Source organism: Penicillium brevicompactum, assembly GCF_028827555.1.
Source record: "Penicillium brevicompactum strain IBT 35665 chromosome Unknown utg000006l_segment0_segment0, whole genome shotgun sequence".
Lineage (NCBI taxonomy): Eukaryota > Fungi > Ascomycota > Eurotiomycetes > Eurotiales > Aspergillaceae > Penicillium > Penicillium brevicompactum.
In genome coordinates, this window is record NW_026623209.1 from 4685504 (window position 1) to 4703089 (window position 17586).

At 47.4% G+C, this 17586-nt stretch overlaps 8 protein-coding genes across 8 annotated transcripts; 5 read left to right on the top strand and 3 right to left on the bottom strand.

Moving 5' to 3' along the window:
* Window positions 1–120: 120 nt before the first annotated feature.
* N7506_009993 (dynactin subunit 5) lies at window positions 121–806 on the top strand (the record flags this gene model as incomplete). The annotated part of the gene is made up of 2 exons (XM_056959286.1): window positions 121–162; window positions 237–806. The coding sequence occupies 2 exons, from the start codon at window positions 121–123 to the stop codon at window positions 804–806; spliced, it is 612 nt and encodes a 203-aa protein (XP_056808676.1).
* Window positions 807–1009: 203 nt separating this feature from the next.
* ccg9 (putative trehalose synthase (Ccg-9)) lies at window positions 1010–3378 on the bottom strand (the record flags this gene model as incomplete). Its single annotated transcript, XM_056959287.1, has 7 exons — window positions 1010–1627; window positions 1674–1726; window positions 1793–1902; window positions 1953–2417; window positions 2478–2753; window positions 2804–3216; window positions 3274–3378. The coding sequence occupies 7 exons, from the start codon at window positions 3376–3378 to the stop codon at window positions 1010–1012; spliced, it is 2040 nt and encodes a 679-aa protein (XP_056808677.1).
* Window positions 3379–3893: 515 nt separating this feature from the next.
* N7506_009995 (ADP-ribosylation factor family protein) lies at window positions 3894–4615 on the top strand (the record flags this gene model as incomplete). Its single annotated transcript, XM_056959288.1, has 4 exons — window positions 3894–3987; window positions 4044–4349; window positions 4403–4515; window positions 4574–4615. 4 exons carry the CDS (start codon window positions 3894–3896, stop codon window positions 4613–4615), a joined length of 555 nt encoding a protein of 184 aa, XP_056808678.1.
* An 882-nt stretch (window positions 4616–5497) lies between these two features.
* N7506_009996 (hypervirulence associated TUDOR domain-containing protein) lies at window positions 5498–5772 on the top strand (the record flags this gene model as incomplete). Its single annotated transcript, XM_056959289.1, has 2 exons — window positions 5498–5546; window positions 5612–5772. The coding sequence occupies 2 exons, from the start codon at window positions 5498–5500 to the stop codon at window positions 5770–5772; spliced, it is 210 nt and encodes a 69-aa protein (XP_056808679.1).
* A 709-nt stretch (window positions 5773–6481) lies between these two features.
* Window positions 6482–7048, top strand: N7506_009997 (uncharacterized protein; the record flags this gene model as incomplete). The annotated part of the gene is made up of 1 exon (XM_056959290.1): window positions 6482–7048. The coding sequence occupies one exon, from the start codon at window positions 6482–6484 to the stop codon at window positions 7046–7048; it is 567 nt and encodes a 188-aa protein (XP_056808680.1).
* Window positions 7049–9145: 2097 nt separating this feature from the next.
* On the bottom strand, window positions 9146–10225 carry N7506_009998 (F-box domain protein; the record flags this gene model as incomplete). The annotated part of the gene is made up of 1 exon (XM_056959291.1): window positions 9146–10225. The coding sequence occupies one exon, from the start codon at window positions 10223–10225 to the stop codon at window positions 9146–9148; it is 1080 nt and encodes a 359-aa protein (XP_056808681.1).
* A 799-nt stretch (window positions 10226–11024) lies between these two features.
* N7506_009999 (cobalamin-independent methionine synthase II family protein) lies at window positions 11025–12335 on the top strand (the record flags this gene model as incomplete). The annotated part of the gene is made up of 3 exons (XM_056959292.1): window positions 11025–11244; window positions 11292–11708; window positions 11764–12335. The coding sequence occupies 3 exons, from the start codon at window positions 11025–11027 to the stop codon at window positions 12333–12335; spliced, it is 1209 nt and encodes a 402-aa protein (XP_056808682.1).
* Window positions 12336–15361: 3026 nt separating this feature from the next.
* N7506_010000 (uncharacterized protein) lies at window positions 15362–16264 on the bottom strand (the record flags this gene model as incomplete). The annotated part of the gene is made up of 1 exon (XM_056959293.1): window positions 15362–16264. One exon carries the CDS (start codon window positions 16262–16264, stop codon window positions 15362–15364), a length of 903 nt encoding a protein of 300 aa, XP_056808683.1.
* Between the last annotated feature and the right edge of the window lie 1322 nt (window positions 16265–17586).

Genomic DNA, 17586 nt, shown 5'->3' on the forward strand with positions numbered 1-17586 from the left:
CACCGCCTTTCCACTTAGCTTCCATACTGCCGCATCTATCCAGCGTCAAGCTGTTGACTCTATCCTCATCCCCGCAATTGAAGCTTTACACAGCAATTAAACCCTTCAATCATCTTCAAAATGCCTCCACCCAAAGCTGCAAAAAGCGAATACATTGAAACAGTGAGCAGCATCCCCAGGGCCCTCTTGAACCCCTCTACACACTCCCACGATAAACAACCTAACCAGTACCCCAGGACACAGGCAACAAAATCTCCCGAAGATCCCAAATCCACGGCACACAACACATCATCCTAGGCGGCAAAACAGTAATCCAAGCCGAAGCCGTAATTCGCGGCGACCTCTTCCGCAACCCATCAACAACCCCGGACCCCAACAACCCCAGCACACCCACCCAATCCTCCAACGCGCCCAGTGTCGCCATAAACGTCGGGCGCTACAGCTACATATCCAAAAATGCAATTTTGAGACCACCTAGTCGCCTCCATCGCGGTACGCACTCGTTCTACCCGCTCAAGATCGGTGACCATGTGTTTGTTGGCGAGGGTGCTGTTATTGAGGCTGCGCAGCTGGGGAACCATGTTCATGTTGGGAAGGGGGCTGCTGTTGGTAGTATGGCTATTATTAAGGACTATGCTTATGTGCTGGATGGTGCGGTTGTACCGCCTGGAATGGTGGTGCCGAGTTGGTGTGTTGTTGGTGGGAGGCCGGCGAGGATTGTCGGGGAGGTTGGGGAGGGGTATGGTGTAGAAGGGGCTGATGGGGGTTTGGCTAGGGAGAGGTATAGGCTTGTTGGTAAGCCTTAAGGGGTTCCAAAGGGGATGTAGTAGTATGTGTGTGTTTTTGGTTTTTGGTCTATTTGATACCCCCTCTTGTTTTTGTGTACAGAGTGCGACGAAATCTGGTTATGAAATCCATTCCAGAGTTTTTTTTTGTACAAAATGAATAACCCTCGAACTATACAGCAAATAAACAGATTGCATGTGTTGTACAGACAGAACATCCGAAGCTAGCCCATCCTCTCGACTTGGACCGCGCGCGTCAATCGCAGCTCATCTTTCTTGTCTGGGATCCCAGCTTCTTCAAAAGCCATATCATCGATCCACCGTTCGTTGGGCCGAACAGGTTCACCGCGTGACAACTTAGCAGCGAGATAGAGCCAGTCCAGCGCATTGCCCACAGTACTGACCTCATCACTGACATGATCGATACCATAAGTCGACATCCGATTGTACAATTCCTCATCCGTCCATAGCTCGAACAAATGCTGCGCCACTGCATCGGTGTCGCCCACATCAACCAGAAACCCATTTTTCCCATTCTCGATCTGCAGGGGGATGCCACCAGCTCGGGTAGCGATCACCGGCTTACCCTTGTGGATCGCCTCGGAAACTTTGATTTCAAATCCTTCAAATGTAGATAGCTGCAGTGCTATGGTTGCTTTGGAGAGAAGAGCATTGAGCACTTGGTCTACGGGTCGTAGACGCATCACGCATATCAGCTGGCGAATGTCGTGGGCTTGATTATCCAAGTAGTCGATCACTTCGTCGTAAATTCGGGCTCCATCAGGATCGTCCACGGACCCATGTCCGCAGATCAGCAATTTGGGGGGGAATTGCCTCCGGTGCTTCGGATATGAGCTTATTGTAGAACTTCTCGTATGAGGTTAGTACGTCTGAGATGCCCTTTGACGGATCGAATCGCGCAATCTGGATGACATAGGTGTCTGGAATTATTGATTAGACCTTCGACCTACGAGGTTCAATGCAACTGGTATGGGCTTTTTGCTTACCCCCGGGGAATTGAATGGTTGGCATTTCGGCATTCCGACAAGCTGCGTTGAATATACGTCCGTAGTGCGCGATGTCCCAATCTCGCATGGTTTTATTGAGACCATCCAGCCTATATTAGGTCAGAGCTGGATGTTCGATCTGCTAGGAAGCAATACTTACCAGTCAGTCGACGCAGGCATATAGCCTACTATCTCTGGGGGAACATTATCCGGCACAAATGCTCTAACAGGATGGCTAATGAAGCAGTCGGCATGTTGGATGTTATTCCACAGGTATTCCCATGCCTCGGCCTGAGCAGAACCAGGCGATGCGACCAGATCCTTCCTGATCTGAATATGGCTGCGGAATATGATCGGTCGATCTGGAGCCAGCTCTTTGGATATAGGAATTATACCTGGCATCTGAGGGTCATCGATAACTATCACGTCTGCACCACCCTTCGAAGGCGGAAGCAAAGGACCACCTGCACGGGTCCAGTATCTCCTAGCATTTTCCTCGATCCATTCTTTGAGCAAAGTCTTATTCTCCTCTGTTAAGCGTTCACCTTCATGCGCAACGCCTTGCAGGATATTGTGATTTGTTTTGGTTGCCTGAAACACGCCTGGGCGTGGCTTCGGCACATACCTGCATGTCTCAGATTAGGACGGGAAGCTCCATAGGTCAGATATCCAACGGCACACACACCATTTTAGGTCCGTTCCGAGGACATGAGAGAATCGTAACAGAGCATGTCGCATCAGAGCCACTCCACCCCCTTGTGGTGTTGAGCTAAAGAATGCAACTTTGACCTTGCGCCGTTTGATTTCATCGGCGTAAAATTGCACAGCTGACCACGTGCGATCGGAAACGGTTTTTTTGAAGTCGTTCAGATCGGCAATTCGAACATGATAAGCCGTGTCGACCTCTACAAGGCCTAGGAAGCCCACTTGTAGTAAGGGTGTGTTCTCCGGTCCAAAAAGCCTGCAGTTGATCAGCAACGTAAAATTGCTCATTTGCTCTGTCCAACGAACCTCACACCTTTTCGAGCCATAGATTCGGCCTGCTCGTCAATGGTTTTTACCCATTCATCAGGGACAGATTCATTGTCGCCTGGTTGCTGACCGACAGTCATTCGATCAATTAGGGCTGCGTCCGACATGACCAGCGGAGTGATATCGAGCTCTGCCCAGAGACGGGAGCAAAGCGACGGGCAGTGGTCTGCAACATTCTCGTGCATCGACACTCCAACTATCTTTTCCATGTGTTCTTGGGAATATCGTTCAAGCTCGGAAAGGATGAAGTTAGTGGCTTCGTTCGCACATGCTGGGCCGTTCTCGAACTGCTTCTCGATGAAGTCCAACAAATACGTGGTGTCGCGTAGCGCAATTGCTATCGTCGAAGTATGGTGATCTTCAAAATTACTGGAAATTCCGCCATAGATTGTCTTGAAAGAAGGTTAGATCACCTGGGTCTGCTTGTATTCTCTTGGGGCTAATCATACATCCGATGGAGGTCCTAGCCAGGCATTGCGCTTGAACTGAAGGGCCAGTCGACGCTGTTGCGTGATTGATGCATGGCGTTGAAACTTCTGGCTTTCATCGGGCATGTTGTGAGTGGATCCACGTGAGATTAAGGACGAAGAAAGACATTGTTGCTATAGACCGGGGACGGCAGTTTCGAAGTGACTTATTGATGACGTCGATGACCATAGCCGTGGTATAACTCCCCGATTCGTGCTATCCATAGAAATATCAAACTACCAACTGCACCGAGATACAAGTGTATGAGATGATCAACAGTACAAAATGTATACAGTGGACACGAGGTGAAACACCCTCGTGGGGAGGGCTGATACTGACCGGTTAGTCAGCCAAGCCCCTTTTCCCCCGCCTCAGGGAAATTGGCTACGAAAGCCGATCTTCACTTCCTTCTTTTCCTTTTTTTTTATCAATTTCCTGCTTGACGACCGAGCGGGCATCTCCTTTTAATTTAATATCCCCGCGGACCCCCAATTACGCCAATTGTCCTCCGTCACTGCTCTAATACACGAGTCATAATTGTTGATACCCCGACTCCAAACAGCTCCTGACCTCCCCCGACACCGCGTCGTATCTCGCCAAGATGGGAGGACAAGTATCCAAGATGATGGGGAAGATATTCGGCACGAAGGAAATGCGTATCCTTATGCTGGGTTTAGATGCTGCAGGAAAGACCAGTATGTGTTTGCGGCCTTCCATAGACAGCTCCATTTACTGACACCTCTCCTTTCAGCTATTCTCTACAAACTCAAACTCAGCAACCAAGACGTGACTACCATTCCTACTGTCGGATTTAACGTCGAGAGCGTTACCTACAAGAACGTTAAGTTCAACGTCTGGGACGTCGGTGGTCAGGACAAGATCCGACCCCTCTGGAGACACTACTACTCCGGCACACAAGGATTGATCTTCGTGGTTGACTCCAGCGACACGGCGCGTGTGGAAGAGGCTCGCTCAGAGCTGCACAAGATTATCAACGACCGTGAAATGAAGGATGCCCTGCTCTTGGTCTTTGCCAACAAGCAAGATATTCCCGGGCGTATGTTTCCCTCTATACCAGGCTCCATAAGCTGTTCACTAATCATATTATAGACCTGAGCCCGGAAGAAGTTACCCAGCAGCTTCAGCTGACTAAACTTAAGGACAAGCTGTGGTACGTCGCACCCAGTGTCGCAACAGACGGTACGGGTATTTTCGAGGGTCTGGTAAGTGATCTCCATGCGCCATACAACCGTCACCATATGCTAATAATTCCTCTCGCAGGCCTGGCTCTCGAACAATGTCAAGACCCAACCCCAGAAATAAGATACACCCCTGTCACCCCGAGAGGCACTCTTCGAGGAGCTTCGTTGTACAACATCTCGCATAACCTGACATGTGTTTCCCTATTTTCCTCTTCGTTTCCGTGTTTGATGACAAGATGACGCAGCATTTGGGCTTTTTTTTACCCCCTAGTCTTTTCCATTATGGCCTTTGTTACGTCGCTACTTGTTTCCCATTGCTTTGTCTTCACTTCTATGATATCCCCTCTGTTCTTATATGGGCTTGTTGGGTCCAATTTAATACTCTAATTTCATTGTGCTCTCTACCTAGCGTTCTGTACTCGGGCCCCCTTGCGGTTGTGGATGCGATTCCTTGTGCACATTATTGATATAGCAGAGACAGAGGGATATATCCTGTTATGGAATTAGATGGAAAATGGCAGGTCATTTATGACATCCTTCTGACTGAACCGTGTGCAGTGTCGGAACTAGCCTCAATCCACCGAACTGCTCGGGGAAAAGACCTCCGGGTCGCCTGAGAAGTCCAATGCTTTCCTGTCCACTCAGTTGTGGGTCTCCTAGTGAGTGCTCGTCGGCTTGGCTGATGTAAAGCACATGAATCGGCGTCGACCTCCAGGGCTTCCAAGCACACCTGTCAACGTGACGAGATCGGAGGTGGATTCCTCGATGTGGAGTTTCTATAAACGCAGTATAGAAATAAAATGGTTGTTCAGATCCAAATGTCCAGATCCTGTTGGCAACCTTGACTTCCTTTTTGCTCTTGGACATATTAAAGAAAACGCTGCTCGCCCACAAGACTTCAAACGATTGTTCGACACCTTTGGTTTATATTCATTTGACCGGCATCATTATCCGATTTCCACGCCTGCCATCGCCTATACCTCCAGCAGACCAAAGTTCTACGATGCATCGATTCAAGGAAGGTGACAAGGTCAACTACAAACCTGTTGGTGGTATGGAGCCCCCCAGCGACTGCAATTTATATATAACTCGGGTCATATGTTGACAATCATAACAGGTGCACACTCCAAAACCAACACAAGCATCGGAGTCATTCGTGAAACGATGACAGGCCGTAGCTCTGCCTCGGACAATGAGCCGCGCTACAAAATTGAGAACATGAACACCCACAAGAGCTCCTCTGTCAAGGAGGGTAGCATTGAGGGACCGGCGGAGTAGCAAGTTATAAATATCCACGGATAGATATCACAATCCACTCTCTACTCCAATAGCACCCCAGTACCTAGTGCTTCTACAGATACTTCCATGTCTGCTACCCTGGTAGGGACAAGTAGGGACAACCTTGGAACCCTCGAGGTTGCCCGGTTGCCAATCGTGAAATATAGCTGTTCCTATAGCATGCCTGGGGCTAGAGGGAACCTTGGAAGTAGAGCAATTTCCCAGGCCGCAAACTCGATCGCAGACCAAGATGTATTTTTTATTACTATTCATGGACGGATATCTATTACCTTGAATTTGACTGAACCCCCGCGGACACCTACAGGGCTGGGCAGCAATGAAGCGGGATCATCGAGTCACTCTTTAGTTCGAATAAACAACGCGATATATCGCTGCCATATCCGAGATCACTTGAAATAGAGCTTGCACTTTGTCAAAGCAATCCCCACGGCCACCTGGGAGGCTACCTACATGATGTAAGAATGCGACAAATTTTTGCCTGCCCCAGCATCCGCCACCACGCACCTCTTTCGCCGGCTTACATCTTGATATCCCTTTGTCTGAAAACATACGAGAAGTTGCTTCTCTGTGCATAACGTAACAGATTGAAGCCCCCAACATCCCTAAAGCAACCAGCGTACGTTACACGTTTCCAGCAAGCGCAGACGATTGCCCAGGAGGATATACTAAGCCGACAACTTTCCAGAATATGGGTCAAGTGCCACCACCAGACATCCCCATGATGACACGGGGGCTACGGGAAGTCTGCGAGTTTGAAGGAAACAGATTCTACAGAAAGAAAGGGACCCAGGAATGGACTGAGGACACATCCGACCCGGAGAGCATTAAGCCACCTGCCGAATCCCCTCACCTTTATCTGTACCTTGTCCAAGAAGAACAAGGAGCTGGGGAACCGAATCACTGGGCACTATTTCTAGCGGATGAAAACGAACCAGACTATGGCTATGTCTACCAAGTCACCGGAAAGGCAGAGGACATGGTTTACGAGCCCTCCGCCGAGAAGGTGAATTTGTTTGACGCCGGTATCACTTCCAATGTCTATAACCTGGCTGTTGTGTCCAAAGAGCAGGCCAAAGCAGCATTGCTAGTGAAACATACCGCAGAACAAGAGCCGCCTCCTAGAGCCAATGATCGAAAGTCCGCTACGGAGAGTTGCCAAGGATGGACTATGCGTGTCATATCCAAACTGGTTGACGAGGGGATTGTTATGTCCCAAAAGCTCGAGATGGCAAGATCTATGCTGCAACCAGTCTGAACACTCATTCGAATCAATTAATCAATGTACTTCGATCTACGCTCTCGCGGTCCCACGGTTTTAATCAGCATGCTCGCAATTTGTTCATCTACCCACACATCCGAGCGGTACCACAAAGCAAGGGATTTGTCTCCACTATGTAAATTGGACCCAAAAAAAGACGTAGAAACTACATTCAATCGGCAAAAAGAACGTCCCCGGGAAGGCTCGAACTTCCAACCTCCTGATTAACAGTCAGACGCGCTAACCAATTGCGCCACGGAGACGATTCGATGGTAAGCGGCCGAGTATATTGCGTTATGAGCCTAAAAAATTTTTCTATATCAGCTGCACAATATGATTTCTGCGACTAATGCAATTATTTATCGTATTAGCATTGTGCATGGCTCAATTGAAGACGCTCGCCTTGAATTGAGGGGTAATCCGATATCTCGAGCCAAGAATACTGAATCTGCTCCCGAGAGAACCTTTGAGGTGTTTTACGGGTCAATATCTACCTATATATTAATGTCGAAGAATCTGTACCATCGCTGTGCAGAGCCGACTTGAAAAGCAAAAGTTTTCAAAAGCAACCGCTTAAAGAGAGATTTTAGTGTGACGAATCAATATCGGCGACAACCAATATTGGTATCAGATCCAATTCCCAAGTATGCAGAATCTTGCAAGTTCAATCTCAAGACTGATGGACTCACTTGTGTTACCTAGGCAAAGTGCATGAGGATGATAAATATTCAGGATCAATTGAAGGTATGAAACATAAGACTTGAAGAGCCTGTTTTTTCAAAACTACTAGAGTATTCTGAATAGGCTTCCCAGACTAGCAGCTCAATTGCAATGGCAAGTATGCCAGTGCTTAGGCGGGAGCATAGTTTCATGACTCGACAGCACTGACACAACAGCCAAACCAATTGGTTTGACCCTCATGCTTTGCAACATGTCATAGGTGTAGTATAACAGATGCGTTGAAGGGAGGCTTTTTGGTTGGTACCTAAATAACAAATATGCTTATGAATTAGGAGAGCAATGTAGCTTTGTTCGTTACCTGTATTCTTCTCACTTTCTTTCTCTTTCGCCTTTTTTTCCACTTATCTACAGCGTATTTTATATTGCCATCTGCCAATTATGTGTGCTCATCACAAGTGACATAGCCAGTTTCCCCCGCACAGATAACCATGAGGCTACCTACCCAAGCGCGCTTACTGTAGGCTCAAGCTCAAAAGCGTAATACTCACCTTGCTGCCCACAAATGTAATATTGCATTAAACCCGGTGGCTTGTGGAACATGAATGCTGTGCCATGGTATTCTGGGAAAACCTATGTGTCTCAAACAGCGTTGTGGGACCATTTTGGTGAAGTTGACCCTCATTTTCATCATTCCATCGACAACCGTCTCATCGTCCAAGGTTGAGTTTTTACTTTCGCCCTGTGCCCCATATCCATTCTAGCAGATAGGTTTCGCTCGTATAACAAAAAGCAAAAAAAGATATGACAAGAACGGGATTCGAACCCGTGCCCCTTTCGAGATTAGAATGCTCACTGTTTAACAGCGAAGAGATGATTCTCTTGACTGCGGGTATGTTAGTAATTGATTCTGTAAGGCAGATTTGTAAGGAATACTGACGTCTAACGCCTTAGACCAACTCGGCCATCTTGCCAAGAAATGTGAAATGGTCCTCGGATTTATGTGTTATGTACCAGTGGCTTTTACTGGACCGTTCTACACACGAATTTTTCTAAACTTTGCATACATCAGGACTCTGATACTGTACCATATGGAAATATTGTATCTTTCATCAGTGCCTGTACGTTATTGTGTACTCATATTGAGAGGTATAGGACTCAAAACCCAATAAAGAATAGTGTATGGAGCAGAGGAAGCAATGAGGCCACTAAATCAGTCATATGAAGGACATCCATGGATGCAACATGAGATAGTCAGTTGAAATTTAGAAAGACTTCTTGAATAATTACAAAAGCCTCCACACAATTTTTCAATGAGTGGTCAGATGGTGCCCATGTATGAATACCAAAAACAAAGAATTTAATTTTTTTTTAAAAGGATGAACCAGGAACAACCTAGACTTGAGGATCAAGCTATCAAGACCGCCTCCAAGTACCTTCCCCATCATGCGTCCAGCTCTGGTCGGTAATCACATCTTTCAGGATGGCTATTATATCGTCCCGCATGGCCTCGACATGCAGATCATTGCATCTGAACTCCTTGAGGTTCTCCAAGTTGTTAACGGTATATCCTACCAAGGAGTAAGACGTGGTAAGCTCCATCCATGGGTCGTTAGGGTCCATTGGTCCCCGCTGCTCAATCTCGGTAATGCGGTTTCCCTGACAAGGTGCAAGCTGTACATCCAGGCGCTCCAAATTGCGCATTTCCATGACAGCATCGAGAACGATCTGCGAGTGGTTGAAGAATGGAAACACGGCTGTATAAGAAAAGTATGTTAGGCCTTGCAGGAGAGCAGGCAGGTCAGGTTGGGGTTGGGGCAGACGTTTCGCCACACGAATTGTATTTGCACCCCATTCTCCAAGAACGGATGGGACTGTCGAGAGGAAGTATTCATAGTGGTGATATGCCTTCAATGAGGAGGATTCATTAAATGATGCTGATGTCCATGGTCTGGATGAGAGAAGGCTGGAGCATGACTCCAGATGAGACAGTTGAGACGAATCAGGCGCCTTATGTGTTTGTTTCAGAGCAAAGATTTGCAAGTCGATTTCGAAGGCCCAGCTATGAGCATTCATTATTGGAGTGCCCAAGGTGTTGCCAAGGAAAGTAGGAGATGCAATGATTACAACTTGGCTCGGGTCGAGATATTGGAGGACTTGGCGCCACCAAAATGGATCGACTGGATGATCTGGTTTCTCATTTTCAATGACCAAAAGGGAATCCACGTGTCGATAAAGACCTGACTTCGTGATGAACGAACGGAATTCAAGTTCATCATGCAGGTCTAGGCGGGCATGATTGAAGAGTTGAGGTCGCACAATATTTAGTAAACGCGATGAGGACAAAGCGAGATGTTTCAAGTCTGTTGTTGGAGAATGAGTCAACCCCAAGCTGGGTACATGGTGTAAGTGTGCAAATGACGGTGGTTCAATACACAGATATGATGTGATCTGGTCTAGGAGCTCATTTGGAAGAAGCTCCAATGGCGATGACATGCGGGCCTCACATGACATGACCGGGGTTGAAGGTCATTGTACTTCGTAAGCGTCGAGGAGAAGCGGGAGCGTCGGCTGCGCAAGAGAAGATGAAGTGCCGGCCTTCCCCACTTCGTTCGCTGGGACCTCCACTGGATTCTTTGTCATCGGTGACTCAGCTTCTCAAGATATTCCTCTAGGGCGCCTGCAAGCGTGCCTGGTGCCTTATTTGGGGTCGAAGAGAATAAGACGACTGTCTCTCATGTCAACTGAGGTACATCTGGAGAGCAATACTTTTGTCTCAGCAATTGTACTCCAATTTAAATCGGGAAAACCCCCATGTGGCCCGTGCTCTGTACACTTCAGGCCTCAAATTCCAGCGCCAATCAGAAATTCTCAATTTTTTACATTTACAGTGCCAATTCCTGTACTTGGTGCACTTCGGAGGGTAGTACAGTCTTACAGTTGTAGATCCTTCAACACATATGTAAGTGTAATAGTCATTTAATGTAGAGTTATCTAAAAGAAGATCAAGTAAAGTAGCAAATGCAATGGATTTCATAGGCGAAGTCGGAGATGTGGAGAGCCTCAGCTTTTTGTGGGGCAATGCCTATCACGGCCGGAAATTGTAGCGCGTCTCCGATCAGATGGCAAGAATCATTTGAAATGTGCCCCTCTTTTGATTTTCTTCTTCCCCGTGCTTCTTCTTTCTTTCTCATTGTCCTCATTTATCAGATCGCAAGGTTAGTCTACCCACATAGTATACAAAAGAGCTGGTGTTGAACAAATGTGCGCAGTCAATCCTCATACTTCCTTCACAATGGCTCCTCAACTTCACCAGCGCCCGCCTTTCCGTGCGGAGCACCTTGGCTCCCTGCTGCGCCCCCAGCAGCTTCTTGACACCAAGCTTGCCTACGAAGCTGGCAAGACCTCTGAGGCCGAACTGACCGCTATCGAGGACAAGGAGGTCAACGACATTGTCAAGACTCAGCAGAAGCTCGGCTACGCCGCGCTTTCTGATGGCGAGTACCGTCGTCACAGTACGTATCTTGGAACTTCACCGGGTGAACCTCGCTGACAGCCATAGTGTTCTGGGGTACTTTCTTCCCCGGTCTCGACGGCTTCGAGGAGGTCAGCAATGTCGAGGTGGATGACTTCCGTCCCTACGCCCCCGATATCGCTGCTTTCCTGGAGGCTGGTCACAAGCCCGGTGAGAGTGTCATCTGCACCGGAAAGATCAAGCACGTCGGTAGCACCTACATCGACCAGTTCAAGTACCTGGCCAGCCAGGTCTCCGCCGACGAGGTTAAGAACCTGAAGATTACTCTTGCCGCTCCTAACTGGTACCACCTGCGCTACCGTGAGGGCAAGGCTTACCCCAAGTCTGTGTACACCAACGACGAGGACTACTTTGGCGACATCGCCAAGGCTTACCAGGCCGAGCTGAAGATTCTGTATGATGCCGGCTGCCGTAACGTCCAGTTCGATGACCCCAACCTGGCTTGTAAGATGATCTCTATTCAAGAATCGGTGATCTACAGAACTAACATCTGACCCAGACTTCTGCTCCGAGAAGTTCCTCAATGGCTTCAAGGAAGACTCCCTCAACGTGTACAGCGCCGACACCATGTTCGAGAAGTACATCAAGCAGTACAATGACATCACCGCCAACCTGCCCGCTGACCTGCACGTCGGTGTCCACCTGTGCCGCGGTAACTTCGTCGGCAGCCGTCACTTCTCCGAGGGCGGTTACGACCGTATCGCCATCAAGCTGTTCCAGGAGCTGAACGTGCACACCTACTACCTCGAGTACGACACTCCCCGCTCCGGTGGCTTCGAGCCCCTCAAGTTCCTCCCCACGCACAAGAACGTCATTCTCGGTGTCGTGACTAGCAAGTTCGCCACCCTCGAAGACAAGGAAGAAATGAAGCAGCGTGTTCTCGACGCTGCTAAGTTCATTGCCGAGGGTAACAACATTTCCCTCGACGCTGCTCTTAACCAGGTCGGTGTCAGCCCCCAGTGTGGATTTGCTTCTCACCGTGAGGGTAACGCCATTGATTGGGATGGCATGATCAACAAGCTCCAGCTTGTTCGCGATATCGCCAACGATATCTGGCCCAACCAGGCTTAGACTTGTCTAGCTTGATGAACTCAAAATTCTTTTGTATATTTTTTTGAAGCTTTTTTGTCCGAAGACGAAATTCTCCCCAGTCCGCTTTTCAACACATGTGGACTGTTCTTGGAATTTTTGGAATTGCACAGCGTGTTATATGGATGACTTTGGACGATGGTTATGATATCTTTTTGAATGCCCACTTAACGTTTTATTCTTGGATACGGTTAACGAGCGTCTTTTTGAACCATTTTTTTACTTTTATGTTTTGTTCGATGATATTTGGTGTTAAGATTTCCCAAAGGTGCCCAGGTGTGGTCGGGGATTTTGGAGTACATAGTTTTACAAAGGGGCCGTTCTAAGGTTGTGTATGTGCCCAGATTGATTGAGAATACAACAATTTTTGTTAAGACTGAAACCTTGAAGAGTGGCTGTAGCTCGGTATCACTATACATAGAGGCCCGGACATGACCTTCTGGCTCCCTTATAAGACATAATGTCCCGTTGTGTTGCATCATTTTGGCTCACCAGATTGTACACCTGCGCAGGTGGGTGCTCCAGTTGCGGGTGGGCTTACTAGGATCCGTTTGTAGATGCAGTGAGAATGTGGATTCTATTTTATCTCCAGGGCTGTCAAGGGGTTTGAGGATGATCAGGAATATTATGGAATTTCAAAAGCTAGAAAATGAAAATCATTAGTTATCAATATGAGTGAAAAAGAAAAGTGAGGTGGCGATTCGTACTCCCAAGGTTGTCAAAAATCTTTTGTGACTTGAATCAATACGTGGAGCAGCCACCATCTAGCATTGGCAAGATGGCCGAGTTGGTCTAAGGCGTTAGACGTCAGTATCCCTACATTGGTCTCACACAAGATCTCCAACTAACTCTCCTCCAGTCAAGAGAATTATCTCTTCGCTGTTATACAGTGAGCATTCTAATCTCGAAAGGGGCACGGGTTCGAATCCCGTTCTTGTCAAGATCTTTTTTTGTAAACGGCGGACCTGTGAATTACTGCATCCGGTTAGTTTTGCCTTTTTGGGTTTAGCGCCCCAATACGCTGTCACGTAACCTACCTTCAATGCCTTCCGACATAAAAGACCCGTCTTCGCTGCTCCTCCTCCCTTTCTCTCACTTTTCTATTATTCTGCCTCTCTATCTTGCACTCATTGCTGCCCCCTTTCTTTTACTCTGGCCCTCACCCACTACTGCACATATGCTTTCAGCCCGACGTACTGCCCCTTTCATTTTTACCGGAGATGCCGCTTGATCCGACATCTAGCTTGCAATGCCTGTTACCCAGAAGTGTAACTACTGGGATGATATAGCATCTTGTTCTTTCGTGCCGATGATCTTATTCCTTCTCTAGGGTAGTGACTGAGCACTATGCCACGAGGATATCTAAGTCTCCCTCTGCCAGTACGCCTTTTCGTCTCTGATTCCGCGGGCCTCCCTTCAAATCTGCAAAGTGCTAGTATACCCTCGACGCTGCATATCCCTTTCTCGCCACCCACCTGAGGTTGTATTGTACAGCCTCGGCTTTATAGAATGGCTCCCGGTTGCCTGGTTAAACGCCCAGTTGTCGTCTTTGTCAGTCTCTCCGATCCCTCTCCACCTAGTCGGTAAGAACTTGAAATCACAGCTTGGTTATGTAGGCCAATAGCGAAAATGCTGTATATGCCCTAGACCTTGGTCAATACGAGACTGCAGCTGTAGGTATTGTTATTATAGGCCGTGAAACTAGTATGGTCTAGCGTTCTCGATTGTAATGGGTTGGATTGTAGAATCTGGTTGAGATTGTCTATTTTTGGTAGAAGAAGGATTTGATCTTCTGGGCCTTCGTTGTCGTCGTTTATAAAAGAGACTACAAGTCTATAAATATGGTAAAACTGGAATTTGAATCACCTTCAAATACTCCTCTTCGTCTGTTCCTGTTCTCTGTCTGTTTTTTTTTTTTTTTTGTTTGTTTTATGAGTGTCCACAGTCACAACATCCTAAAGAGTCTTTAGCTGTCTTTTCACAATACATATCAAGCGTGAGTTTTTCCTTGTGTTTTTTTTTGTTTTTTCTCAGCCACGGAATTGCGTATGTTGCCTCGCCTGACTGGATGCTGATCCTCATGCTAAGCAGCCCTTTGGAGACGATCCCTTCGCCATGGCCCTCTTCTAGCGAGGCGTAGCAAGGCAGACCGTAGACTTTTTCGTATATGAAACGCTTTGATCCAATAGGAGAAATACCGCATACACTTGCGCATGACTCCTTAGTGATTTCCGTTGTAGATGGGTTGGTGGATCTTCGTATCGGCAGGCTGCGCTTTGTCTCATGACTCTTGTCAACCCAACCTGCTCAAATCGCTCAGAGGAGGCAGGGGATGGTAGGCAGGTATAAAGGGTCGTTGGAACTCCTCAGACTGAGAAGGAAACTGACTGTCTGTTTATTGGTCCTTCTCTTCTATTGTGATGTAGGGCCTACTATATATACTGCTGCAGCGACAATCGGACGTTCCAATTGTTGTTATGATCTTTTGGCCCAATGGCTAAATCCTCTTATGTAATTATAACAAACGAGATTACCATATTCCCTGTTCAAGTTTGGCAGTCATTAGTTATTAAACTCACCTTTTTTAGTTTGGTATCGCTGCCCCAGTGGATAGTGTTAAATTATCGGCTTCAAATCTTCTCTTGCCCCTATGTCTTTCTCTTTGTTTTTCCGTGCTGCTTCTGATACGATGCTCTGCTTAGAGGCCAATCATGTAACTAGTTAACTATGTACCTTGCTTTGCCTGGAACATGCAGCATTTTGCTTGGGAGCCACCCATTTCCCCTCTGTCCCTTGTACCATCATTTTGTTCTAACCCTTTGATATCGAAAGATAGAAGCATGGAAAGTTAATTTGTTCGGGAGGAAAAGGCTGATCATCAACTATAATAATATTTGCTTCAACGCAGTCCAAGACACGCATTGACAGAAGAGCAAGAGTACTTTAGCATACATATATAGCTTTACTGTCATTACTCGCAAAGGTTTCTATGAAGCTTGTATGATAGATCAACCTTGAAGACTGTGCCTATACCAATCAAAAGAGAATCCAATTTGCTCAGGCTCGCCTGAAGAAAGCGCGTGAAGAAGACCACGTTTCTCCATGTCCTGACAAAATTCCTTTTTCGAAAAAAATTCCTCTTCCATGCAGTTTTGATCCACATCACGATTGTCGTCACTGGCTCGCCCGGCGATTGTTGCTTCGCCGTGGAAACTCTGTAATAACAACCTCCACCATACTCCAAGGCCATAGCATATCCCATGAATTATGCTACCCATGACCATACGCCATCGTTCGTTGAAAGGAGTTTTGAGGAGGTTGGCCACTTCGCTACTTTCCTTCTTTCCGTTTTCGTTACTTTCCATCGCATCGGTTCTTTCGTGCAAAAGTGTTTTCGTGTGCGCGGCTAATTCTGAGACTGTGACATATTTGTTATGCCAACATTTGTCGATGATATTATCAATCAGGGGATTGTCATCCAATTTCGGAAATTCCATGTTCTGTAGCAGGTCCACGACCTTAGGACCATGGTCGTAAGGATCCTCGGCAAGACAGCGATCTCCATAGACCTCAAAGCCGTAGTTCATCAAAAAGTACAAGGAACCGAGCGCAAACTGTTCTGTTCGGGGGCCAAGAAAGCCAAAAGTTCTACATTCCCCTTGATCTGACTCATTATTATTGAGTATTCGTCCATACGGAGCCATGCAAGCTTCGTAATTTGTGCCAATTTTCGCCGTACAATCAAAATCGGATAGCTTTAGTCGGTTGCGATCAAGTAGAACATTTTCAGGTCGTAAATCACCATGAGCGAGTTTGACGGATTCCAAGAAAGCGACGGCTTGAGCGAGATCGTTCATCCATTCTTTTCGTAGGAGTAGAGGTTCCAACTTTTCCACTGTAGTAACCACCATAGTTTGCTGGTCCCGAGTATAATTTTTTTGCATCCTAGAAGAAAGCGACATGTCTAGGAGGTAAATTAGTAGACAACCTCTTGCTGCGGTACAGTTGTTAAAGAAGCAGAAGAAGAGGAATGAGCGGAATCCGTTTGGGAAGAGGGATAGTTTGTTGTCATCTGTTATTAAGAAGCAGAAGTCTCATGATTCTGGATGGCGGTGGGCTTGATGTTGGTGTTGCTGTTGATGTGTTCGAATGTCTAGTTCTGATGCTTGCGATCAAGAGATGCCCCAGCTGTCGGCAAAGGTTTCACAGGTGTCGCCAGTGTTGGGGGCAACAGTGAAGCTGCAGTCAACACCACGCCGAGAGAAGGCATTGCCGATGGAACGTGCGGCAAGCAACTCCGGAAGGAGGGCCAGGGCAAGAGCGGATTTGCCGTACATAGTGATAATGTAGTAATGATTTTCAGGAACGAAGTCGATCTGAACCGGAATGGGTCGTAGTGCCCGGTATCTGGGTGCCTTTTATATGCATTTTAGAAAGTGCTTCAACACAGTTGGCCCCCAACAAGATGGTTCACTGTGTTCTCTCCATCGTCGCTAGGAAATGCATTGACCCGTATCTAACTTCACCGGCGTCATACGGTAGTGCTGTCTCACTTGCAACCGTCGCGAAGGAAATTGCAGTGGGTTGTATCGAAGGCTGAAGTATACAAAATCCGTCCTGCTGTATCTAATATTCCCAAATAGGAAAGTATGGGGGCGAAAGGGCCGGATACCCTCTTTTACCGTACGAAGTACTTACAGACTGCGACGTTGAAAGCATGCCAAGGCACTAAAGATGCCCAGAGAACCAAGGGTCACAAGCCTAAGCCAAGGCCAGCCCAAGCTCAAATTTCAGCCTGGGCAGCCTATCGCAAATCTCGGCTGCAGGGCAAACCGGCTAACCTTGGAAATCAATTTCAAAAACAGCCTTGTACCTGACCCAGATCTCCACCCGCACTTGAGTTTGATCTCCCGATTGGTGGACCGGCCCGGCAGGCGTGGAAGGGATCGGCAGGGCTTAAACGGCTGTTCATGATTGGTTCTGCGATGAAATTACCAGGGTTTGACCCACTCTCCCCTGTTCCGCCCCCGATGGCTTGATCATTGCCGAGGATCGCCCCGTTCACAGTATAATTTAGCCCTATGGAACTGTCAGTTTCTTTGGATCCGCGTAAATGTAAAAGTTTATCGGAGGTTCCAGGGTCCCTCATTTGATCATAATCTCAAGTGTGGTAACAACCTTGGAAGCCTTCTTCGCTGGTACAGAAGTATTGGCAAAGTGCTTGATGCGTACG